We start from the raw sequence: 27,479 nt of genomic DNA, 5'->3' as shown, positions 1-27,479 counted from the left end.
GATCCTTCACTTTCAGGTTGTCTGTATTTATGACACAAATATTCCAATATTTACATTTGTGATTATGTTGTGTGTGATTTACATAAAGCTGTTATTGTTGAAAAATGGGTATAATTTTTATCTTAAGGAATTTTTTCTTTGTCTTCAAAATTTGTCATTTGTTATAATTTTCAGATAGATTGTTGTATTATAAACACTTTTGGTTGCTTCTTAAGTTTTCATATAGTATGTTATTGCTTATGCAACTACTTTTTGATCTCAGTTTTTTAAGTGTTTATTGAGGACAACTTGATAATGTCTGTCAAAAGTCTTTAAAACCATTATTTTACTCCTAAGTCTTTATCTTAAGGAAAAAATGACAAGTCCATGAAGATGTGTGTGCAAGATATTTATTTCAACATTGTTTATAATGGCAAAAATTTTAGGGAGATAAAATAACCTAAATTTAGATCAGTAAGAGATATGGTTAAATAAGTTATAATTTTTGTTAAATTTATGGTATTTGTGACGGAAGAATAGTAGGCAGTCATTAACATTATGGTATTCATGTGTATGTATTGACATGAAGAGATACTCACTACATGTTATATGAAAATAATTTGTGAAATAGCATTATTAGATTTGTAGTTCCATACATATGTTTAGGAATGCACAGAAAAAGATTTAGCCACCATTAACATGGTGGCCATCTATGGGTCTGGATTACAAGTTGTTTTTACTTTGCATATATATATTTTTTATATTATGTTTTCACTGAGCATGTATTATATCTTAAAAAAGATTTAGGTATCCAAAAAACACAGATGAATGGAGTCTGTATCGTTTCTCAAGCAGTATTTTTTCTATAAAAGTCTCATTTTCGCAGCTGAGCTTTTAATAAGCACCAGTAAGTTTGAAGTGATAGCCTCTTATAAGTACCTAGAATACAATCTCTGTGGCAGGTTGGTTGCAAATCCATGAGCTTTAATGGCCAGATAGGAAAGAAGAATGGAAGAAATCCTCTAGAGAAGCCTAATTATAACATATATCCAAAGAGAAAAACCTCAACTTCAGGAAGGTGATCCAAGACAAAGACCCAGAAATAGAATCGTGAGTTTTTTAAACAATCCCTTTGAAGTCTGCTCTGATACATAAAAAACAATGAAAGCTTAAGAATTCTATGCCTAGTGTATTTGTACCTAGGTTATATTTGAGGTGATTAACACTTTGCCTTGGATTTGAAATAAATCTTAGTATTTATGAATGAAAGATAAAGTAGTCAGAAAATGGACCCTCCCTAATTGAATGAGTTAACTTTAAGGTGAATGAAATGAGATAAAAATGTTTTTACTCCCTGTAAAGATCAATGTTTTTAAGTACTATACAAATGATTTTTAAAATTTTTAATAATATACCGTTAGAAAATACTAAATTTTAGGTAGCCTAGTCTTCTGTGAATTTATTTGCAGATTCTTGATTTCTTAAGCATGGATGAAATTAAGAATAATTCTGAGGTTCAAAACCAAGAATGTGGCTTTCGGAAAATTGCCTGGGCATTTCTTAAGGTATGTTTTTCACCATTTTAAACACTTTTAAAATAGTCTTCAAATGTAGTTGGCTGCTTTCTCCCATGTCAGTTTGGTTTCATATAAGGAATTAGAATCTAAGGTAAGGTTATAAGAATGAAGAGTTATTAATTCAAGCTCAGGTTATGCTCATTCAGATTCTTAAATATTTATAAATTTTTGTGCGCCAGTTACAGTATGTGACAGTTACACTATTTGGTTCTGAGGATGTAGCATTAAAAAAGACACAAACAGCCATGCCATTTATTCAATTCAATAAATATTTATTAAGACTTTTCTATGTGCCAGCTACTGTTCTTGTCAGTGGACAAAGATGACAAATCCTTGAACTCCTGGACTTCCAGCAACATAAACATAAAACAGTTGACTTCACGATTTGTCATTTAATTATAAATTTTTATAAGTATCGTAAAGAGGTATGGGATGGATGATGAACTGTGGGATCAGGGAAAGGATTCCTGAGGAAGAGACACACTGTCACCGGTGGGGAAGAGATGGGCCATGGTAGAGGGTACATTATATGCAAAAACCCTGATATTTGAAGGAGCAGGGTTAATTCAGAAAATCAAAAAAAGGCCACCAGGATTGGAGGACAGAGACTAAGGGTGCATGAAGAGGTTGCTAAGGTCAATGGGATGTTAATTATGATGAGGTCTTCTCAGGTATTATAGCTAGAGGAAGCCATTATAGAATTTAAAGAGCAATGGGAAGCCACTATAGGATTTTAAACAAAACAATAAAATAACCTGATTTATGTTTTAGAAAGATATATACTCTGCTATGTAGAGAACAGATTCTAGAGGGAGCAAATGTGGATACTTGATAATCAAATTAGGAAATTCTTACAGTAGTCTAGGTAAAAAATGTCTTTGTACATTTGTCTTTGACTGGGTGTCTCTGACTAGGATGTCTTTGACGAGGATGTTTCAGCAAAGATAAAAGACATAGACTAATGTTTTTAAAAAGGGATATTTTAATTTTATATTATCTGTTATTCCTTCAGACATCAATTTAAATTATGAAAAGTCTTGAGTAATTAGTCTATTTTGTGCCATCTTATAAAAACATTTTCATTTGTGCATCCATTCGTTCAACAAATGTGATCTATAAAATGTGAGACAGTCTGCTAAATACAGTACATTCATAGATAAATTAGACATTGTATATACCTGCTCCAATTTAATTTCTATACAGACCTGTTACCTACATTATTATGTGCTACAGAGCAGATGCTGTGAAAATCCTGTTGAAACATTTAATCCATATTGGGGGTTAGAGAGAGATTTTAGAAGTATTATAGTCAAAGGACTGAATAGCCGCCAGGTTGGCTGTGGTGAGTAAGTAATTGAGAGTGGTCTTAGGAATCACCTGGTCCAGTGTACTATCTGTGATCACCCTTATATAAATCTGTTATGCCTTTTTCCATAGCAGCTTTGATACTGATTTAGAGCAAAGAAAAAAACCATTTAAAAAAAAAGCAAAAAAGGTCACTTTCACATAGTAAACACTGCCATCTTGTGGTTTTATTAGAAACTGCATTTCTTTTATGCTAAGATTCGTGCAAACCTGCAGTATTTACTGTAAGTTGCACTTGGGAAGCAGTAACATATTTCACAGCATTTTTACCTCTAAATACTGTATGGATTTTTATTTATTTATTCATCTTATGCCATTGGCAAAAATGGCAGTCAAGAATTCTCCTTATCCCATCCCCACCCCGCAGAAAGGGTAAGGTATTCTATGTGCTTCACGTCTTCTAATACTTCTGTCTTTTTCATTAGACTGTAAGCTTTTTAGAGTCACCAATGACTTCTTTTGGGTAAATATGTTGAGCATTTTTAGTCCTTATTTTACTACATCTTTTTACATTTAATATATCACTCTCTTGAAACTCCATGCTATAATATCACCAGCTCCCAGCATATTAATGGCACATAGAAAGTACTTGGTGACTATATATCGAGGGAATTAATCAACGATGATGGAAAGAGTGGCAAGGATAAAATTGATCTTCAAGAGAGTGGCATGACGGATGCAGTAGCTCACACCTGTAATCCTAGCATGCTGGGAGGCTGAGGTGAGCCAATCACTTGAGGTCAGGAGTTTGAGACCAGCCTCACCAATATGGTGAAACCCTATCTCTACTAAAAATACAAAAATTAGCCAGGTGTTGTGGTGTGCGCCTGTAATCCCAGCTACTCGGGAGGCTGAGGGGGGAGGATTGCTTGAACACAGGGAATGGAAGTTGTAGTGACCCGTGATTGTACCGCTGCACTCCAGCCTGGGTGACAGAGTGAGATTCCATCTCAAAAAAAAAAAAAAAAGAAAATGGCATGAAGACAATTAAAATTTAAATCTTTTATTGCCTATCCTATTGGTTCCAGGGATGTCTTGGATAATTGTTAAGTTATTACAATAGTTCAAATGAGACTTTATACTAATTCTCAGCTATGCCTCAGATTCTCAGGTACTTTCAGTTCTTTTAGTACATATATGTGGCTATTCTTTTAAACTAAAAAGTGGCAAAGCCTTATTTATTTAAGCTCTACATTATATAATTTATAACCATAATAGCAGGGTCTTGGCTGAATCTTAGTTGTTTACTCATGCTAAGCAGCATATTAATGTAAACTAAATTGCCTGGTTAAATTAAAACAATCTACGGAAAGTATGGTTTAGAAGCTAGGGAATATCTTTAAAATCACCGAGATGAGCTTTGGCGAGCTGTAGGAGAGTTAATGAAGGGAGTCTCGAGTGCTTATGATTTAATGACTGAATGTATCTATTACTCAGTTTGGAACTGTTCTTTACCCCTGTGTGTCATTTGACACTAATCACAATGTCACCTGCTCAGCTTATAACCTCCATTGTCTTTACATTCTTTCCTAAAGGGGTAGGGGAAAAGATGGGCTGTATTTTGCCATCTCTCTTGTTGATGCATCATTCCTGAACTCATCATTCCTGAACAACATTCTAAATTTTGCCTCTGCTACTAAAGCTTCTCCAACCAAATCACTAATGATTTCTATTTGCCAAATTTATTGAACATTTTTAAGTTATTTTGTCACATCTACGCATTTAACATATCACACTCTTGAAACTCTGTTACCTTGGTTTTCTTGACACCATCCTCTCCTAATTTTACTTATACCATTCTTTCAGTTTCCTTCATGGTCTTCTACCTACCTCCTTAATATCAGTCCTACTCATGGTTTCATCTTTAACCCAGTTTTTTTGGAACCACTTTTCTCACTGGTACTTCAGATTTGTAAATTCAGTCCCCTACTGGACATTTCAACTTCGATGACTTACAGATATCTCAGATTCTCCCAAACTGAGTATCCGTGCTGCTCTCTCTGCTACTTCAGTTGGTGGTATCACCATCTGTCCACTCTCCCAGGTTCATGAACTTGGAGTTACACTGTTTTGGTAGCTACAAGTCACGTGGCAGTTTGAATTCAAATTAAATATAATTAAAAATTTAGTTTTACATTTGTGCTAGCTATACTTCAAGTGCAGGGTAGCCACATGTGGATTCCGAATTGGTTAGAGTATTCCCATCATTATAGAAAGCTCTCTTGGACAACGCTGTCTTAGAGTCTTTCTTGACTCTGTGTTTTTTTTACTTTCCAAGTTACATGAGTCTACAGGTAACAGTTGTTAAATACGTTCCCTGCACTCAGTGCCTATTCTTCTAATTTAAGATACTTCCATGTTTTGTGTGAACTGTTGCAAAGGGTTCAAACTATCTTTCTGCTCGTAATTTGGAGAGGACATAAAGGTTAGACATTTAATTTCCTATTTTGAGTCATGGTCTAATGAAAGAGAACGTATTCTGACTTGGTAAGATTTTTATTTTTCTTATAAAAATCTCCATTTAAGGCCAGGCATGGTGGCTCACGCCTGTAATCCCAAAACTTTGGGAGGCCGAGGTGGGCAGATCACTTGAGGCCAGGAGTTCGTGACCAGCCTGGCCAACATGGCAAAACCTCTGACTGCTAAAAACACAAAAATCAGCCAGGTGTGGTAGCGTGCACCTGTAATCCCAGCTACTCAGGAGGCTGAGGCACAAGAATCACTTGAACCCAGGAGGGGGAGGTTGCAGTGAGCCGAGATTTTGCCGCTGCACTCCAGCCTGGATAACAGAATGAGATTCTGCCAAGAAAAAAAAAAAAAGACAAAAATCTCCAGTTAGTTAGTTAGTTTAAACATAAGTTTTGTTTAATAGGGTTTTAAAGATAGACCTTTGAAAGAAGGTACACTAAAATACTGAAAAAAGTAACGAATGGCTTAAATGAGTTTAATTATCTTGAAATGATTTTAACTTTTTAAAAATTTAAAACATCATAAAATTTTAACCATTAAAAATACTGATATTAAACAAATGGAAAATTTGTGTCTTGTGTAAATATACAGTTTAACCTTATTATTTCAGATGACTGTATATCAATCACATCCTTTGTTCAGTGTGAAATCTGGCACAGTAGTGTAAATGCTGTACCAACAGTCTGAAATTATTGTATATGTGAAAAGAGAGCTATCAGGAAAATATTTTAAAAGCCATTTGGGTTACCTTTTGTCAAAAATGATCTGGAACTGTGCTTAACTAAGTATGTAGTGTTCTTTGCTTTGTAAAACTAAGAAATTTCAACATGCCATATTAATCTTTTAAAAATGTTTCTGACTTTATGCTATTGCTTTGTTGGATATATTTATTTTCAGTGACGGTCACATTTTATATGAATTCTTGTTTTAAGCTTCTGGGAGCCAATGGAAATGCAAACATCAACTCAAAACTTCGTTTGCAGCTGTATTACCCACCTACTAAGGCTCGATCCCAATTAAATGTTGTTGAGGTGTTTGAATGGTGGTCAAAATGTCCAAGAAATCGTTACCCATCAACACTGTATGTAACTGTAAGAGGACTGAAAGTTCCAGACTGTGTAAGTTAATATAGTACATATAAGTGTATATCTTCTAGTGTTGAAATTAAATGGTGACATAACATGTTTTTCGTTTCTAAAAAGACTTATAATAATAATTTTAATAGATATCCGGGGTTATATATTAAGACTATAATAGCTGATATTTAAAAGATGCTTAAATGAATTTTAAATGTGAAATACAGCTTTTAGTATTAGGAAAAATGTTTTGTTACAATTTGATTTTCAGAAATTAAAGATAAAAGGTGGACTTAAAGGAGAAGTTGGAAAATATTTTCTGTAAAGGGCGAGATAGTATTTTAGGCTTTCGCCCTGTAGTTTCGGTCAATTTTGCCTTTATAGTGTGAAAGTAGCTACATAGACATATGTAGGCCATAACTAAACAAATGGGTGTGATGTGTTCCAATAAAAGTTTATTTACAAAAGCAGGTAGCAGGCCAAATTTGGTGTGTGGGCTGCAGTTTGCAGAGTCCTGATTTCTGGGTACATTTTTCACAATATTATTCAAATAATCAGTACGTAATGTTTCTACTGCTGCTGTTTTCCATAGATTAATATTATAAATAATCTTAGCAAAGAATTGACCCTAAAATAAAAAAGTTTTGCTTTTGTCTTATTTCTTATAAGACATTAATTTTTCAGGTCATTTGCACATTCTGTAGCTGATATATACTGTCACCACAGGACTGATTTGCATTGGTTTGGATGGAGTTAAATCTATTATTGAGAAATTATTTTTAAAACTTGAGATTTTTATGACACTAGTTTTGTGATTTTAAAGATACGGTATTATATCAGAGCCATGGCATAACTCATAAGTATTGGTGAAGAAGCAGAAACAAAGGGCAGAGTTATTAAAATCATTTCATGTAAATTTGTAGTCATTTTTTTCCTCAAAAACTTTTAAGACTTTTTGGTTATAGGACTGTAGTTTTAAGCAGCTTTTTTATTTTATTTAGAATAATGTACAAATAAAAGTAGAATTTTTTCTGGATTACATTTTGAAAATATTTTCATATTATTTGTTTCAGTATTTTTAAAACTATATGCTAGAAAAAGAAAAAGGTGAACATGATATATAAATTTTCATATTTTAATGCATATTTAGATAAAGCCATCTTACCGCTCTATGATGGCTCTTCAGGAGGAAAAAGGTAAACCAGTGCATTGTGAACATCACCATGAGTCAAGCTCAATAGACACAGAACCTGGATTAGAAGAGTCAAAGGAAGTAATAAAGTGGAAACGACTCCCTGGGCAGGTGAAGTGTTTGATAACAGTGGATTGCTTTAGATGTTCACTTATTACCTTCAAAACTCTAGTAACTCCTAGGATATCTAGCTTACTGCTTAAAATCCTGGCTATTTATGATTTTGCCTTTCCATTAATTAATTTGACGAATAGTAAGAGTGCCTAGCATGTGTATATAAGCACTGTCTTACATTCGTTCGGGCACTTGGGCAATTGTAAATTGTATTAGCTTGGGCTGCTATAACAAAATACCACACACTGGGTGGCTTAAACAGCAGACATTTATTTCTCACAGTTCTGAAGGCTGGGAAGTTCAAGATCAAGATGCTAGGCAGCCTAGTTCCTGGTGAGGGTCCCCTTCTTGACTTGGAGCCAGCCTCCTCCCTGCTGTATTCTCACGTGGTGGAGAGAGAGATCACCTTTCTTGTGTCTTTTTTTATAAGGGCACAGATCAGATTCATAAGCGTCTCACTCTCAGGACCAAATTACCTCCCAGAGACCCCCACATCTAAATACTATCACATAGGGGATTACAGTTTTAACATACGGTTTTTGAGAGGACATAGCATTTGGTCCATAGCGAAGATCAAGGTGCTGACTGGGTTGATTTCTTCTGAGGCTTCTCCTTGTCTTACAGTTGGCTGCCCTCTTGCTGCCTCCTCACACGATCTTTGTGCATGCACGCCCCTGTTGTCTTTCCCCCGGTTGGATTAGGACCCTTCCATAATTATTTCATTTTAACGTAATCACTTCTTTAAAGACCACATCTCCAAATACTGTTACATTCTGAGGTGCTAGGGGTTAGAGCTTTAACATACTCATTTGGGTGACAAGGGGTAGGGATGTGAGTGGGAGGAGAGAGGACACAATTCAGCCTGTAACAGCAGTCAGATAACATAGATTTTTAGCCTGGGCAATATAGCAAGACCCATTCTCTTAAAAAAAGTTTTTTAATTAGGTGGGCATGCTGGCATGCACCTGTAGTCCCAGCTACTCGGGAGACTGAGGAAGGAAGATTGAGCCCAGGAATTCAAGACTGCAGTGAGCTATGACTGTGCCACTGCACTCAAGCCTGGATGACAGAATGAGACCCCATCTGTTAAAAAAAAAAATTAAAAAATTTTTAAAACAGATTTTTGATGTCTGTAAGACATATATCTCTTAATGTTTATGGATTCATGAAATTCTTTACAGCACCTGGCTTCTTGCTGAATCACACTTTGATAGAGATATGTACGTGTATGTACTTCTACCACAAGCTGAGCAGCATTTAAGCTTTTACTAAAGTGTTCTTACTAGATTAACATTTTTTGTGCCGGGCGCGGTGGCTCAAGCCTGTAATCCCAGCACTTTGGGAGGCCGAGACGGGCGGATCACGAGGTCAGGAGATCGAGACCATCCTGGCTAACACGGTGAAACCCCGTCTCTACTAAAAATACAAAAAACTTAGCCGGGCGAGGTGGCAGGCGCCTGTAGTCCCAGCTACTCGGGAGGCTGAGGCAGGAGAATGGCGTGAACCTGGGAGGCGGAGCTTGCAGTGAGCTGAGATCCGGCCACTGCACTCCAGCCTGGGTGACAGAGCGAGACTCCGTCTCAAAAAAAAAAAAAAAAAAAAAAACATTTTTTGCAATGGCGGGAAGCCTTGCTGATACAATTTTGCAATTTTTTTACTAGTTTTTACAAAGAATGGAGTGGTTTATTTTATGCATATGAGCTACTACCAGATGAAATGTATTCAAGATCTTAATTTATTCAAACATCTAATGTAGAAATAAGAACTGACTATTCTTATTTAGTCATCTTCATTTTCTGTATTTTACATCACATTTGACTTTCTTTTTGAGGCTGATTTTACAGATACATTTTAAAATCACTTTGAGTTAGAATACTTCAAGCATAGGCCGGGCGCGGTGGCTCAAGCCTGTAATCCCAGCACTTTGGGAGGCCAAGATGGGCGGATCACGAGGTCAGGAGATCGAGACCATCCTGGCTAACATGGTGAAACCCCGTCTCTACTAAAAAATACAAAAAACTAGCCGGGTGAGGTGGCGGGCGCCTGTAGTCCCAGCTACTCGGGAGGCTGAGGCAGGAGAATGGCGTGAACCCGGGAGGCGGAGTTTGCAGTGAGCTGAGATCTGGCCACTGCACTCTAGCCCGGGCGACAGAGCAAGACTCAGTCTCAAAAAAAAAAGAATACTTCAAGCATAATAATATGGAGAGATTAACACTTAGATTTTGCCTTTGGTGAACTTCCAGGTTAGGTGAGAAAAGAAAGCAGTTACAGCGTTGTTTATTTTCAGATAGGCTTTAGAGAAGTCTTGAGGAAATGAGGAAATGTAGGTATAAAGATGATTGTACAGATCAGCAGTTCTCAAAATGTAGTTTGGAGACCTCTGGGAGTTCTGAGTCCCTTTCAGGGGGTTCTTGAAGTCAACTTCTTTTCATAATGATTCTAAGGTGTTACTAGTCTCTTTCAGATTCATTCTCTTACAAGTATGCACTAGCATTTTCTAGAGGCTAAATAACGTGATATCACAAGAGAGCGGAAGTAGTTATGAAAATCTAGATTTTATTAAGCTAGACATTTGAAGTTAGCATTTTTTTTATTTTCTTTTTATGAAAACTCCAAATAGCCTCTGAAAAAAATGTTCAAGAATGTAAAGCATCTTGAAACTAAAAACATTTGAGAATTGCAGATATGAAGAGTGAACTACAGTGGTGGAAAAAGGGCTCATTCAGCAGTGGAGCTTAAGATTGGCTAGGATGCCCAAGGTAGGGGTGAGTGAAGGAGGGATGAGGAAGGGTATTTCATATGAAGGCAAAGTTGCAAATAAGTGGGAAAGGACCTGTTGTATTCATTAGGCACTCAAAAGCTTGGCTGGTTGGAAACCGGAGTTTGTAAAAGAGGAGATAAAGTAGTGTACTGGATTAGGCCCACATTGTGGAGTGTCTCAAATGGTAGCCTAATACTTGATTGTGAGGGATGTGAGGAATAATGGAAGGTTTTCAGGTGAGTGAGAAAAATAACAGTTGTATTTGAGGATGAATTAATGCGGGCAGTAGCATGGGGAGATCTTGAAGTAGTAACATCAGAATTAGATGGCAGTCATTGATGTGTGAGTTGATGAGGGTCTAATGAATACCAGAGACAGAAAGTAAGAACAAGCATGATTTAGTGACTGACAAGGTAGTAAAGGAGGGGAAAAAGTCAAGGCTTTTGAGGACCTTTATTGGAGTGTCTGTTCTGGATAGGGCATAGTGTCAAACCCTGAGAATATGAAGAACATGATAGTGGCTTCAATGTTTTCATTTTCAGCCTAGGTGACTGGGCACAGAGTTTTCCTTAACTGCACTTCCTACTCTAGGAGCAGCAGCAAGTGGTTATAAAGCCTCATGATATTTCTTTCAGTTTTTGTTCCTTGTTACCCTCCTCTCCCTTTTCTTAATTATGCGGATGGAGGATGCAGAGAGAAAATGGGTAGCATGGAGTCTGGTACACGATTGACGCTTAACAAATTCTTTTGAATTTTTCACGTTCCTAGTAGCTGGTTGTAATGCTGTCTCCCGAGGTACTGCTAGATCTTGGTACTATTTGTGAAAAACCTGGTACCTGTCTAGAAAGCATGCCCTTGAAGTAACAGTCTTTGAGTAGGTCCATTAAGCTAGGCTTGACCCTTTCAATAATCCTTCTTAGCCATGTAGAGCTAATAATGGTTACTCTTAGCTAGTAATAGCTACTCATAGGATGGCTGTGATGAACATATTGAAAGACATTTGTAAGAAAGTACAACTTTCATGGCATATAGTAAGAGCCCAGTGTATGTTTATTTCAACTTTTTGAATTATAAGAAACAGAAGAACTAAGGCTCACTGAAGGTTGGAAGAGATAGAATTAGGATAAATAAACGTAACTGATATTTTCTACAGTATATATTAATACCCAGAAAATTTGGGCTTCATCTGGTAGAAGAGAGTGAAAACATTAAAATTTTGAAGAAATTGTACTAATGAATGAGAGACCAATAAGGGCTGATTGATTACTTTGAAAATACATTTTGGAAGGCAGCCACAAAGGGTGATTATTTTAAGATGCGCAAAGAGAGAATGGGCATTCATACGTTCTGGCTTAAGCTAGGCCCCATAGGTACTTGTGGTCTTGAAAAAAGCTTGTGACTTTGACAAAAGTGACTTATTAGTGCTGTCACTAATAAGAATAAGGCTGTGACATACGTTCTTTTAGTAGCTATATAGAAGCAATGTGGCAGCGACGGCTTTCGAGTATCAGATATTGAAATTTTTCTATTCATATTTAGGTGAATTAAGTACTAGTTAAACATGAAGAACAAATCCACTTTAAAAATTTCATAGGCACTCATTCTCTTTTTGCAAAGTAATTTACTATGGTTTTTCAGCGTTCTGTATACTTGTTTTTTCCTTTCTCTGCGTCATAAAAGGACTTTAAAAAAACTACAGTAATTGAAATTAAAAACTAGCCTTTGCATTTTAATGTTTTCTAATTTATTATTTTTTAAATGTATGTTTTTTTAGGCTTGCCGTATCCCAAACAAACACCTCTTCTCACTAAATGCAGGAGAGCGAGGATGTTTTTGTCTTGATTTCTCCCACAATGGAAGAATATTAGCAGCAGCTTGTGCCAGCCGGGATGGATATCCAATTATTTGTGAGTAATAATCCTACCTGTTTAATCTGATTGTAGTCTGCATGGAGGACGTTCTTTAGTTTTTTAAATCTGTGGAAATCTTAACTTGAGTAATCCTCTGTACTACTCAATTAAAGAGAACAGATTTCTTCAAGTAAAGAAAGTTCTTTTATAATTTTACGCTTTTCTATACAATAACTGTTCAGAAGTAGAATGAGAATGATCAAATGAAAGATGGTAAATTTATTTTTAAAACATGCAGGAGGATTTTTGTAAACATTTTGCATTTTAAATATAGAAATTTGGGGCCGGGCGCGGTGGCTCAAGCCTGTAATCCCAGCACTTTGGGAGGCCGAGGCGGGTGGATCACGAGGTCAGGAGATTGAGACTATCCTGGCTAACATGGTGAAACCCCGTCTCTACTAAAAATACAAAAAAAAAAAACTAGCCGGGCGTGGTGGCGGGCGCCTGTAGTCTCAGCTACTTGGGAGGCTGAGGCGGGAGAATGGCGTGAACCCGGGAGGCGGAGCTTGCAGTGAGCCGAGATCACGCCACTGCACTCCAGCCTGGGAGACACAGCGAGACTCCATCTCAAAAAAAAAAAAAAAAAAGAAATTTGGAAACAAGGATTAATACATCTCATGGGGAACATGAGTCCAGTGTGGTTAGTTGGTAGCAGTGATGATGTGAGTTACAAAAGCCCCCAAATTTGCTGTTTAGTGGAATACAAATAATTGACTCAAGAGTACCTAGAAGAAAACTTCTCATTATGGTAGGGAAGTCAGCAGAGAGGCCAAGCAATTATTTCTGTAGCTTTAGAGACTTTTTAAAGTGAGCATTAACATATAGACTTAGAAGCATTAAATACTCTTGTTTACTTCTGCCTCAACAGTAAAACCAGCTCTCCTCTGCAGAAGTAGCCAGCTCCTTGTGGGCATCTGCCCTAAACACTAGATCTTACTGAACTTTTCTCAGCTTAGCACAGTTTGCTATTACTTGGTTGATTCCCTTTTTTTCATCAGGGACTCATAATGGACTTGGTGGGCATTTATTAAGTAGATATTGCTCCCCATGAAATAGTAATAAATTTTAAAAATAAAAAATCACTTGTGTCATTTGATTACCACTATGCCATTTTTAAAATTCATCAAAAGCCCATATGTAGAGGGTAAAAAGGTTCTTAGGAAATGCTCCTAAGTTATTAATAGTAATTTATTTCTTTTGCATAGTGAAAGAATTATTTTATTCTGATTTTATGTTTTAAGAGCTTCTGTGATAAATATCTTATTTATGCTTAAATAAACCTGCTTAAGATGCTATGTAGATTGAGATACTGCTTAAATATCAAAAATAGAGGAGGAAGAGGAATCTTTGTCTTTGGTTTTTGACTATTTGATTATGATGTGTCTACTTGAAATTCCTTTAACTTGCTGTATGTGCAGATCAGTGTTTTTCACGAATTTGAGAAGTGTTCAGTCGTTCTTTCTTGAAATGTTCTGTTTGGCCCTTTTCTCTTTCTTCTTCTGGGAGTCCCATTATGCCTGTGTTGGTACTCTTGGTGGTGTCCCACAAGTCTCTGAAACTTTTCTGTTTTTCTTCATTCTTTTTCTGCTTTTTTCAGATGGGATAATCTCAGTTGACCTATTGTCAAATTTAGTAATTCTTTCAGTTTAGATCTACTGTTGAGCCCCTCTAGTGAATTATTTATTTCAGTTATTGTACTTTTCAACTGTAAAATTTCTAGGTAGTCTTTTTTTTTAAAATCATATCTGTCTCTTTATTGATACTCTGTTTTTTGGTGAGAAATCCTTTTCACACTTTAATTCTTTAGACCTGGTTTTCTTTAGATCTTTGAATATATTTATAACAGTAGATTAAAAGTCTTTGTTGAGAAAGCCCAGGGTCTGGGCTTCCTCAGTTTCTATGTAGACTACTTTTTTCCCCTGTGTGTGGGCCACTCTTTCCTGTTTTTTCCATTTCTCATAATTTTGTGTTGAAAACTGGATGTTTTAATAATACAATGTGGCAGCTCTGGAAATCAGATCCCCCCGTTTCTCCCCTCACACCCACCCAGGATTTATTTTTGCAGTTAGCTTTGTGATTTTGGACTAATTCTGTAGTCTTTACTCTCTGTCATGTGTTGCCGTTGATGTCTGTGCTCGGTTAAGTTAGTGGTCAGACAGCGATTTTTAAATACCTGAGTGGATGGGTCTGCTGGTCTTTGCCAAGGGACTCTGTGTGTGTTGGGGTATACCTTCAATGCTTCAATAGGCAATCCACAGCTCTGCCTTAGCTTTACTTTCTGTTTGTGCTAAGCCACTTCAGGTCAGCCCGAGTAAGAGGTGAAGACTCTTAGGTCTTTCTTGGTTGTGCATATTGCCTTCACATACATGCATGGGAATCCTTCTAGATACCCAGGAATATTTTGGAGCTTATCAGTGTCCCCTATGGACATCTCATTCCCAGTTTTTTGTTTTGTTTTGTTTTGTTTTTTGTTTTTATTTTAAGTTCTTTGGTGAGCATCTTCTTAGCCTCACTTAGTATCAATGCCTTAGGCAGCTGTGATATTAAATGATGCCATGGGTGGTTGTGACATGCACCTTAAGGTTAGGGCTGTTCTCCCAGAGCATGCTGTGAGCCAGGTCAAATAAAGGCAGGCCCTGAGAGTGGATCTTTCCTGGAGGGCCAGACTGCCAAATAGTAAGAAGTCTTTGGGGATGGGGCTTTTAGGGAGCATCAGACCTGTTCTGCCCCACCCAGTGGCTGTTAATCTCCTGATTTTTATTGGTTTTTAAGGCTCCTTTAAAGTTTGAGACAGGAATGAGAACATGGCAAGTTAAAACACCATAATAAAGCTCAATGTTCTTACCAAATTCAGCCATTTTTCTTAAATACTCTTCCAATCTTTGTAAGCTTTACTTAATTTTCAGAGTTCTGAAAATGTTGATTTTTGCCAGTTTTTGCCAGTGTTTTATGCTGCTTCTATGGGGAGGAGATTTTTTTAAGACTCTTATTTTGCTATTCCGCAAGTAGTCCCTCTTTTTCCGTAGGGAATATGTTCCAAGACCCTCAGTGGAAGCCTGAAACCTCAAGTAGTGCTGAATCCGACTGCCATCAGTAGAAACACGTCTGCTCATGCTTTCCACCCACAGATTTATATCTTTTCCATCTTAACAAAGTAGTTACCATGCACTAAAGGCCATTACTTTCGTCATTTGAGGTGTGACAGCAAAACTAGCACAAACCTCTTTTTTGTTCTTCACAATTTCACAGATAGATTTTTACTGTAGATCCTAGCAACTTCAACATACACTTTTTTTCTTTCCTTTTTAAATCAAGAACTTTCACCTTTTCACTCAAAGGAAGTACTTTATGGTTTCCCTTTGGCATATGCCAATTGCTAACATTATTACTCTTGCACTTTGGGGCCATTAAGTAAAATAAGGGTTACTTGAACAAAAGCACTGGGTGACAACCAGTCTGATAACTGAGACAGCTACTAAGTTTCTGATAGACCGTTAGCATCTGTAGCATGGATACATTGGACACAGGATAATTCACATCCTGGACAGATGGAGCTAGATGGCACGAGATTTCATAGCACTACTCAGAATGATGTGCATTTTAAAACTTAGGAATTATTTGTTTCTGGAATTTTCCATTTAATATTTTCAGACCATGGTCGACTGCTGGTAACTGAAATCACAGAAAGTGAAACTGCACATAAGTGAGGACTGCTGTTATTTCTGAACTGCTAAGTATTTTAAAGGGCAATTGATTTTTACCACTAGATGGAAGCAGAGACTTGGAAACTTTGTTTTTCTGTATTATTATCTTAGATTTCATTGTATGTTTAAACATATAGTAAAGTACCACAGTGCTTTTTGTGTCTGATTGAGTCGTTGTTAATTCCCATACTATCCCTGATTACTATCCCTGTTCATTTTAGTATTAAAATTTACTTTTGACAATAGCACAATTTAAATTTCTCATTACTTCAAATAATTAAATTTTTGGTTGGCATTTAGTTGATTTTCAGGTAAAAATAATAATGAAAGCCCAAATTATAGAATATTTTAAGTGAATTGCAATGTAAATATTATTATTCAACTGATAAATTTATTATTAAAGATTCTTAGGGGATTTCTTTAAAGAGATGAAAAAATTGACAATTGTAGCAAAATTATAACTCATAATTTTGCATGTGAATTTTTACGTAAAGCAAATGAAAAACTGTTCTTAAGTAAATTTTGAAATTTTCGTTATGCTGCACGTATCTTTGGTTATAATTTTGTTATAGACTGCTTATGTCTAAATAATATTAAATTATGTATTTGTATATTATTGGATTAAGGATTTCTGTCTGGAAACCTACTAATTTCTAAATATTTTCATTAGTATATGAAATTCCTTCTGGACGTTTCATGAGAGAATTGTGTGGCCACCTGAATATCATTTATGATCTTTCCTGGTCAAAAGATGATCGCTACATCCTTACTTCATCATCTGATGGCACTGCCAGGTTAGTATCCTTGAGAAGTACTTATGTGCATACTATTTGCCATCAAGAAAAGCAAAGAGAATATAAAGTGATGTAACTACTCTTATGCTCCAGTCATATTTTACCTATGAAGGGACTGTCATAAATATGCATCATGCAGACTGATTCCGTAAATTACAGTAACACTTTTTAAAGACATTTTTCTTAAACGTCTTTTATTTATGTAGTATATAATATTTCTAGTCCACACCATCTTTAAATGATCATTATGTAAACTAATTAATGCTTCAAGATGAGGTTAGGGGTTATTAAACACCTGAGATTTTTCCTAGAGCATAAGCTCTTGGTGGCAGGGATACTGTCTTCACTGTTGGCTGGATATGCAGAGGCTAGAATCCAGTGGTGCTCAGTACATCACAGTAGAGGAAATAAATATGTACATTACATTTTAAGATTTTTATAGATTGGTTAAACATTTGCATTTTTCAGAATGTCAATCTTAAAAATAATTTATCCCTTTTCAATTTGATAAATATCACAAAAACATTTTAAAAGCGAACTTTTAAAGTTTCATTTATACTTTTTTTAGTTGCTTGCTCTACCTTGTAACTGACATGTAAGCTGTTGAGATCCATGCTGAATTCATTGTCATTTACTTCTGCCTTCTCTCTTAACAGTTCGTTTTACTTTCAGTGTTTCGACCACTTCTACTGATCTTGCCAACCTCCTTTTCTGTATCAAATGTCTAATCAAGATGTTATCATTATTGGTTAGTTTTTATTTAAATGAAAAAGACGAGAATGAGTAACAATTGACTTCCTTCTTGGTCATGCTGGGAACATTCTATTACTCCCTTTTGACAATATCCTCAAGAACCTATCTGATCTGTTCTTTTAGCATAGCCATTCTGTCTAATGCCAGGCCATACTAGAGAAAAATATTTAACTTTGCTGAGGGGTGACTTTGGATTTTAACATCACCTAAGCTGTCATCTCTGCTGAGGAATCCTTTTACTTTACTCAGCTTCCTTTTCTCATTCCTCTGGCAGCAGATCCAAACTTACCATGAACATTCTCTACAGTAAATCACAGTCTTCCCATTTCATTAGATGACTATCTTCAGTTTAGATGAAATTTAGTCAGACATGAACTTCATCTATTTCCCTCTGATTTCCCTCCTAATATCCATAGATATGTCCATTTTTAATCTCTGTCCATCTCTTAACAAAGAGGCATGAGACTGACTTTTTAAAGGCTATTTGACCTGTACTTTCAATCTCAGTCCCTGAAAATTTGTATTACATCTACTAGTCTGATGAACATCTTTCCCTCTATTGATTGTGTCCTCTCATCTTAGAAATAGGCTCAAATGGGCTGGGTGCAGTGGCTCATGCCTGTAATCCCAGCACTTTGGGAAGCCAAGGTGGGCAGATCAGTGGAGGTCAGGAGTTCAAGATCAGCCTGGCCAACATGGCGAAACCCTGTCTCTACTAAAAATACAAAAATAAGCCGGGTGTGGTGTTGCACATCTGTAGTCCCAGCTACTTGGGAGGCTGAGGCAAGAGAATTACTTGAACCGGGAGGTGGAGGTTGCAGTGAGCCGAGATTGCGCCATTGCACTCCAGCCTGGGCAACAGATTGAGACTCTGTCTCAAAAAAAAAAAAAAAAAAAAGAAATATGCTCAAATGGCCTTATCTTAAAAACATCATTTTTAATTCTTCCTGCCTTCTAGACTAGCCCATTATTTTTCTCTTTCTACACCATCAGAAGCATTCTACACATACTGTCTTTACTTCAGCCCAGTTATTCTGGCTTTCTTTCCAACCATGCTACATAAACTTCTTTCTTCAAGAGGTTGGCAGTTTCTTGCTATTTTTAAATCCATTTGGCCAGTTTAACTCCTGCTATGCTTGCCTTCACTGTAGTAATTGATTATTGACCAGTCTTGAAATATTTTGAATTCATGGTTTTCATTGACAACCTCTTCTCTTCTCTTTTTATTACTCTGGCCAGTTCTAATCCATTCTTTCTCTGTTTCATTTTCTTCTGCCAATTGTCTATATGTTTTATCCCCAGGATCCTTTACTTGATCATCTCTTGGTTTTATATGCTTATCCTAGTTTCTCTTACCTTCCCCGGCTTTGACTCTCACTGATATGCTAATGACTTCTAGCGCACACCTTTTTTTATGAATTTGACTTCCTATTACACGTTTCCATTTAAATGGCCCATTGCCACCTCAAATCCAAAACCAAACTTACTGATCTCTTTAAATTTTGTTTTCCTCCTTTAATTCTCTTACATATATTTTAATGGCATCCTTATCCACCATCTCCCAAGCTGAAAACTCAGAGTAGTGTTCATCTCTTCTTTCTTTCCCATCACTTCTTTCACATCTAACTAGCATTAAAGTCTGCCAATTCTCCCTCCTAAAAGGCTCACAATTTTGTCACATCCTCTCTATCGCGTTTGCTTTAATTCAAGCCCTATTTTGCTGTTGACCTCAGTGTTCAGTCTCTAAGTCCTCTGTCTCTGCTGTGCTAAAATTATCTTTCCGTAACTATCTTTCATAATGCCTTAATTTTTTAAAAGACTTTACCCATTGCCCCTTGAAAAATTTTCCAGTTCCTTAGCATGGACAGGCATGTTCCTCATTGACCCAACATTCTTCTCTCATGCCCTTCCCTGTACCCTTTGCTTCACCCATGTAATCTTTTGAAACACCCTAGCATCTTATCTTCTTTGGCATCTTCCTGCCCTTTGAAACTTACCTACTTTTCCTATACCTAAATGACCTTCTCCTACCCTTGCTGACTAACTCATTCGTTCAACAAAAATTAAATGCCTTTTGTGAGCTCTCATAGGTTTGTAGTTATTAGTTACAATCCAGCTCAACTTCTGTTATTCCTTGAAGCTATCTTGGGTTTCTGCACACAATACGTAGTATATTATACTAAAGCACACATTTTTTCCTTATTTATCTTTAAAACTGATATTAATTTAGGACTGTTTACATCATTAAAATAGTATTGTGAAAGCATTAACTGAGTGAAAAGAGAAGCATTGTGGCTAGCATCAAAACGGCAAGGAGATTTTTGAGAGAGGTAAGGAATACTTGTAATAAATGAGCTGTTGTCCAAAGAAAGAGAATTAGAATTGCAAATGCTCACAAGTGGCAGAAGTATGGATTTCTGTCCATGTCTTCGCCTTCTTTATTCCTGAGGATCCCTGACACATATTATTGTCAGTGTCTCCTAAGTATTTCCCACTTGGTTAGCTCTCTGCCATATGGGTTTATCCTAAACACCCTTATTTAGTTATCCCCAGAATAATCTGTTTTTCTCAAATCAACAACGCCCAATACAGTCAGAAAGACTTTTCCATGTATAATGGCTCCCAAACATGTTCCCACTATTCCCTTTTCCCAAACATACGGCTTAACTTTGGTATGTTTTTTCTTTCCCAAATCTAGTAATTTTTGTGTGCGTTCATTCAGTCTTTACAAGTTTGTGTTTCTTTGTTGTCTATTATCTAGTCTGATTTTTTTTCCCCAAGCCCATTTATATATTCCTTTGAATGTCAGATTCTCCCATGGCCTGGGTAACAGAAGCCATCATTGATTCCAGTTCAGTTTTTACACAAAAAGCTTTACTTTTTTTTTTAAAATATTATGTCTAATTATATTGAGCTGTTTTGAAGATGTATTTGCTTCATTTCTGCCTGTTATATAGTATTTTAAATAATGCTACTAAGATTTCTTGCCAAACAACTGAGTTTTTTATCTTTTATCTTTTTAATATTTTCCCAAAGTTAGTGGTTTTATTCTTCTAATAGACATCATATTTCATATAAATATGCTTATTGAAAATATACTGTGGTAAAAAATGTTTGTGCAATTGATTCATGTGCTTTATTTTTACTTGAAAACATGTTCTTTCACTTCCTCTATTATTAGTTTGGATTCTTAGTAATTGAAGATCATATCCTATATTGTAAGCAGCTGCTGAGGAAACTCATAGAATATTATTCTTGAATAGAAACTGTTTTTTTTTTCTCTTATCAGTAATCTTGTAACAGACTTACTTTGCTTTAGTTTTCAAGCAGTGATTAAAAGGATGAATACAAATCCCATATTTAAAATTAATATGTTGTTCTAATTTTGATAACCAAATATATTTTAAAAACTAGTGCTTCACACTTATATAGCACCTGTATATTGGTAGAGTTCACCTAGTTTTATACATTGCTAGAGATGCAGAGTATCTAACAGATTAACCCTTAGGGATTTACTCATTTGTCAAGACTGTCGCAGTGATTATAATCTTAATGTTTTTTAATTAGCCATTATTTAGAGGACAGGATAATGAGTGTTAAACAAAAAGGACGTGCTTAATGTAGGATAGTCTTTTCTATCAAAATGTCATAGTTATTTTAATCTTATTTTACTTGAGAATTCAAAATATAATAATTTTAGTATCTCTTTTAAATCTTTGAGATTTTCATTTTTACTATCTAGGCTTTGAAATTACAAATATAAAAGTTAATAGACTATGCTATTCTCTAAACCCCCATTAATAAACATTTTGTAAAAGTGGTGTACACAATGTAAATGGGAAATCATTAAAGTTTCTCCCTGTATATTTTTTATGCATATTGTACTAAATGCAATATTTTACCAACTGTTCAATGTGTGTTTAACCAATGGCAAAATAGGTAGGTTTAAAAAACAGTTATTAATTTTATAGTATAGATTACAATTAGTGGATATAATATGCTGGATGATAACTATAACAAATAACTTTGTCATAATGTGAAAATTCAAGTCATCAAATATGAGATCATCATATTTTTCATTGTTTTAAAACTTAGTTTATCATTGGTTGTTGTCAGTTGCTTACTTAAGGTTCATTGGCTATGTTGGTTCTTAGAAAAACTGTTAAAAGAAACTTCTGCTTTTCAGAAGCAATATGTAACTTCTTATCCTTTTCCAGGATATGGAAAAATGAAATAAACAATACAAATACTTTCAAAGTTTTACCTCATCCTTCTTTTGTTTACACGGCTAAATTCCATCCAGCTGTAAGAGAGCTGGTAGTTACAGGATGCTATGATTCCATGATACGGATATGGAAAGTTGAGATGAGAGAGGATTCTGCCATGTTGGTCCGACAGTTTGACGTTCACAAAAGTTTTATCAACTCACTTTGTTTTGATACTGAAGGTATGTCAGAGACTATGAATGAAGACCAGCTATGTGAAGAATTTTTTTTACCAGAATAATAGTTATCGAGGCTTGAGAGGGTTATGTACTGATGATTGTGCATATTTAGGTGTATGCTTGTTTTGCAGGTCATATGATAGATTTGACATTGAAGGAGTTCTGTTTGTAATTTTTAAGTTACTCTTAAACATTTAAAATTGCATAAATATATTTCTTTGGACTGGTGATTATCATTCTTACTTTCTTTCAAGAACCTTAAAATTTGCAAACATATAGAAGGGAAATTTGCAATTATTTAAAGTAAGAATAATATAGTGGCTGGGCGCTGTGGCTCATGCCTGTAATCCCAACACTTTGGGAGGCCAAGATGGGTTGATCACGAGGTCCGGAGATCAAGACCATCCTGGCTAACATGGTGAAACACCATCTCTACTAAAAATACAAAAAATTAGCTGGGTGTGGTGCTGGGTGCCTGTAGTCCCAGCTACTTGGGAGGCTGAGGCAGGAGAATCGCTTTGAACGTGGGAGGTAGAGGTTGCAGTGAGCTGAGATCGCGCTACTGCACTCCAGCCTGGGTGACAGAGTGAGACTCTGTCTCAAAAAAAAGAATAATGTAGTATGTCTTAAAGTTGTAAAACATAAATCATTTTATTATCTGAAAGAATAAAGAAATTTATTATATCTATTAAATAGTCACTTTTTACATAATTTCAGAGACTAGGCATGTAGGCTGTCACTATAATTAATTGGCATGGGATCCAGATCAAAAGGATAATACTGCTGATTTACTCAGTTCAGCTGTAGGGATGTTAATAAATTTAGAACATATTCAGGAAAGAAAGGTATCTGAAAACTAACTCTGTCATAATAGCAGTAGTTCAGATTGTAAAAGAGACATAAAGACTTTCTTCAACTATTTGGCCGTAAGATACCCAAATGTGCAAAAAAAAAAAAAAAAAAGAAATTGGTCCATTTTACTCCAATGGGTAGAGGTGGGCCAAAGCTGTAGAAGGTAGATTTTCTTCGTTCAGAATTACAAAGAATATTTTAATACAGGAAGCAGTTCACCAATTGAATAGCTGTTTTGTAAAATACTGAATTCACAGTTGCTGAACAGCCATCTGTTAGTGGTGGTGGTTGAGATATTCCTGAGTGGGTATGAAGTTGAACTTTCTGAGGTCTGTCAACTTTAAGATGACTTGACTCCAAAGAATTGATGTTAAATTGGAATACCTGTTATTTATTATTTTATTCATTTCCTGATCATTTAATGAGTTTCTACTGGGTCTCAGGTATTATGCTAACACTATGTATTAGAATATAGGTATTTTTCTAGGACTCCAAAACAGATTTATAGGTTAATAAAGTAAGAAATAATGTTACATGTAGGATGGTTCAAATAATTTGGCTTTGGAATATGAGCCATATACACATGTACTGAGAGGCTCATTTCTTTTTGTAGTTAAATTCAGGTAAGTGACAAAGGGAAATAAGTCATCAAAAATAATTTAAAAGAGTAAAGAATTCATTTAAAGATAATTGGGGTTTGTTTGTGAGTTGCATTTTGATTTTTGACTTTTTTAAACTGAAATACCTTTTAATAGCCCTTCAATTCTTTGACTGTTTTACTGGGGTATGGTTTCCCCCAGTCTCCTATTATTTGTTTCTAACTCTGGGACATTCATAAGTGAGTAATCTTGTTTTTTAAATAGGTCATCATATGTATTCAGGAGACTGTACAGGGGTGATTGTTGTTTGGAATACCTATGTCAAGGTTAATGATTTGGAACATTCAGTGCGCCACTGGACTATAAATAAGGTATAAAATCATATTTTATATTATGAGATTTAATTAAAGAAGTTGGAAAACTCCAGTCACATGACTTTAAGATAGAATGTCAGGACATTCTGTTCTCTCATTTCAAAAAATTAACACCTTTCCTTTTTTTTTTTTTTTTTTTTTTTTTTTTTTTGAGACGGAGTCTTGCACTGTCACCCAGGCTGGAGTGCAGTGGCCGGATCTCAGCTCACTGCAAGCTCCTCCTCTCGGGTTCACGCCATTCACGCCATTCTCCTGCCTCAGCCTCCCGAGTAGCTGGGACTACAGGCACCCGCCACTTCGCCTGGCTAGTTTTTTGTATTTTTTAGTAGAGACGGGGTTTCACCGTGTTAGCCAGGATGGTCTCGATCTCCTGACCTCATGATCTGCCCGTCTCGGCCTCCCAAAGTGCTGGGATTACAGGCTTGAGCCACCGCGCCCGGCCAACACTTTTTCTTAGTCAATTATCTATAATTAATTAGCACACCCTCCTGGTGGTTGATTGATGATCTAATGACTTAGTGAAGATTTTTAAAATTTCGGCCAGATGTTAGTTTCACTTTTTTATATCCCATTTGCACTGTGGCATTCAGTAATCCATTGGGTGACATTTATGCTAAAATGAGATGTATGTTATATTACCATCGATAAGTAATAATTTATATTTTCTGTTATATCCTTTTTCCTTGGTCCAATAGCATCTCTAAAAACAGTGTTCTTAGTACTTTGTCAACACTGGTGTCTTTCAGAGTTATGTAATTATTATGAAAGTCTGTCATTTAATCAATAATTATTTCATTTGAAATTTGCTAAATGGAAACAAATGAATAAGTTCTTTCATTGGGGGCTGGAGTGTTTTTAAGACAGCTTGTAAAGCAGTTTTGTTAGTGTACATTTTTTACTTTTTATTTAAAAACACAAATGAATCATTAAACTTGAATTTGTTTTATATAAATTGATCCAGTTTCTGCCTAACATATTATACCTTTTTCTTCCATTTTTCTTAATAATGACAGTAGTTGAAAAAAGACACGCTAAGTGAAAAATAATTTTCATGAATTTTAGTTAAATCCATTGAGTCTGTCAGATCTGTTGAAAAAGCATTTCATCTGTTGTTAGAAATTCTTATATAAATAAGAATAGAAACTTGAAAATTAATAATACATGTGGTTTTGAATTTATAAAAATTGGAAGCTTCTTACATGATTTTAAACAAAAAATTTAATGTTACAAGATGTGTTTGTTGGAAGTGCTTCTTGTTTGGGATTGACTAAATTTTGGGAAAGTGAACATACTACAAAAACACATAATAATTAAATGTGCATTTACACATTGCATAACAACACAAAAATACAGTTCATCAGCTTTATTTTCAACCCTAAACTGAAGTTACTCAGAATCCTTTTGCTAACAATTATAAAGCATCCTATACTGCAGAATTGGAAAAGATATTTTAAGATTAATTTTGTACCCCCAAAAACGTTTAACATTAGATTAACTTTTCATTAGTAGTATTTTTTTTTTTATCATTTTAGGAAATTAAAGAAACTGAGTTTAAGGGAATTCCAGTAAGTTATTTGGAGGTTCATCCCAATGGAAAACGTTTGTTAATTCATACCAAAGACAGTACTTTGAGAATTATGGATCTCCGGATGTAAGTATATTTCAGTATTGACAGGATAAGTACTCACAGAATAAGTAATGAATTAAATTATATTTATAAAATTCGGTAGTGGTTCTCAACTAGGCAGTGTCCCCACACTCACCAAGGAATGTGTGGCAGTATGTGGAGATTTTTTTTTTTATGTTACTTCTAGTATCTAATGAGTAGAGATCAAAAATATTGCTAAGCATCCTACAGCCCATAGGACAGTCTCCCTAAAACAATTATCCAGCCCAAAATGTGAATAGTTCTGAGGCTGAAATGTAGTTAGTTGCTTTTATTTTCACAATTAAAAAAAAAGAAACTTCTACCTTCAACAATGATATTGATTGATACTGATATTATCACTATGATACTGTTACAGCATTAGTATAATATGATATAACAACAAGGCAGGGCTTGTGATTTATACATCCTTGTTTTTTTCCTTTATTTCCAAATAATGGTGAACATAGGGAAATCTTCTTCCTGTAAAAGGTAGAAGCAGCGTTCTGGGAAAATCAGCATGGACTTCTAGTGCATTTTTGTTTGGTGTTAGAGATGGTAATAGTGCCTGCCTGGCACAAAGTATGTGCTGAAATGGTGTTTACTATTTTTTCGTGAGTGCAAAAATATGGAAGACTATGTACCATATTTAGCAGATGGTTTAATAATATGTTTTATCTAATTTTTTTCAGAGATCAAATATTCCTTGTATTATTTTTAAAATTCATCAGATAGAAGACTATATGAATATAAAAATTCTATCCATTATTTTAGTAACCAGCTCAAATGCTATCCATAGTCTCTCTTTCTCCGTAGCTAGAATTAATTTCTCTTGTCCAAGTTTGGGGCGCGGTGGCTCAAGCCTGTAATCCCAGCACTTTGGGAGGCCGAGACAGGCGGATCACGAGGTCTGGAGATCGAGACCATCCTGGCTAATACGGTGAAACCCCGCCTCTACTAAAAAAATACAAAAAACTAGCCGGGCGAGGTGGCGGGCGCCTGTGGTCCCAGCTACTCAGGAGGCTGAGGCAGGAGAATGGCGTGAACTCGGGAGGCGGAGCTTGCAGTGAGCTGAGATCCGGCCACTGCACTCCAGCCTGGGCGACAGAGCAAGACTTCGTCTCAAAAAAAAAAAAAAAAAAAAAAGAAAAGAACTTTTCTGTTTGTCTTTTGCAGTACTTTCTACATCCACCTTCTATTTTACATTGACATGTTTCTCCTCTCTTGCTAAATTATAAACTCCCTGGGCTCTTGGGACTAGCTCTCCTTTATTCTGCATCCATTATATTATAGAATGTCTCCCATATGACAGATTCTCAAAAAATGTTTGTTGAATGGAAATTAAGTATTTAAGAGAAAATATTATACCACCAGTCATTTACATGATTAAGACAGTTACATTTGTAACTTCTTTTCTGCTTGTAGATTAGTAGCAAGGAAATTTGTAGGAGCAGCAAATTATCGGGAGAAGATTCATAGTACTTTGACTCCATGTGGGACTTTTCTGTTTGCTGGAAGTGAGGATGGTATAGTGTATGTTTGGAACCCAGAAACAGGTGAGTATTTATTGAACTTTAAAAATCGTTTGGGGAGGTACAGGGCTTTGAAGAAGTGTGAAAATTCTACCATTTTTATGGAATAATTTTCAAGGAAATTCTGCTTTCGGGTTTTCAATTATGTTTTTTAAGATTAGAAAGCCTTCAGAGGAACTTCACTACAGCCTAAACTTGTATTAAATTTTGTTCTCTATTGCTTTAATATCTTTATGGATTTAGAATTTCACATTATAATTCAAGGTTTGTTCTTTCATGGCCTATGAGACATTGCTGATCTTAGAAAATCGTTTAATGGAGACTAACACAAAGTACAAA

At 35.6% G+C, this 27,479-nt stretch overlaps 1 protein-coding gene across 26 annotated transcripts in view; it reads left to right on the top strand.

The window, feature by feature from the left end:
* The window catches only part of AHI1 (Abelson helper integration site 1), a 227,087-nt gene that overhangs the window by 46,926 nt on the left and 152,682 nt on the right, over positions 1–27,479 (top strand). For 22 of the 26 annotated variants that reach the window (XR_013416991.1, XR_013416992.1, XR_013416990.1 and 19 more), the window contains 9 exons: positions 1,449–1,544; positions 6,323–6,508; positions 7,617–7,769; positions 12,308–12,440; positions 16,818–16,941; positions 21,912–22,141; positions 23,854–23,960; positions 25,496–25,614; positions 27,034–27,164. Coding sequence is in view for 17 of the 26 variants with exons in the window: in XM_078001209.1 (XP_077857335.1) it covers positions 1,449–1,544; positions 6,323–6,508; positions 7,617–7,769; positions 12,308–12,440; positions 16,818–16,941; positions 21,912–22,141; positions 23,854–23,960; positions 25,496–25,614; positions 27,034–27,164 (1,279 nt within the window). In the remaining 9 variants the exon portion in view is untranslated. The remainder of the gene's footprint in view (positions 1–1,448; positions 1,545–6,322; positions 6,509–7,616; positions 7,770–12,307; positions 12,441–16,817; positions 16,942–21,911; positions 22,142–23,853; positions 23,961–25,495; positions 25,615–27,033; positions 27,165–27,479) is intronic. The other 4 variants (XM_078001215.1, XM_078001214.1, XM_078001213.1 and 1 more) reach the window with 1 other exon arrangement.

Source organism: Macaca mulatta, chromosome 4 (genome assembly GCF_049350105.2).
Source record: "Macaca mulatta isolate MMU2019108-1 chromosome 4, T2T-MMU8v2.0, whole genome shotgun sequence".
Lineage (NCBI taxonomy): Eukaryota > Metazoa > Chordata > Mammalia > Primates > Cercopithecidae > Macaca > Macaca mulatta.
This window is presented reverse-complemented; position numbering and strand designations above follow the sequence as displayed.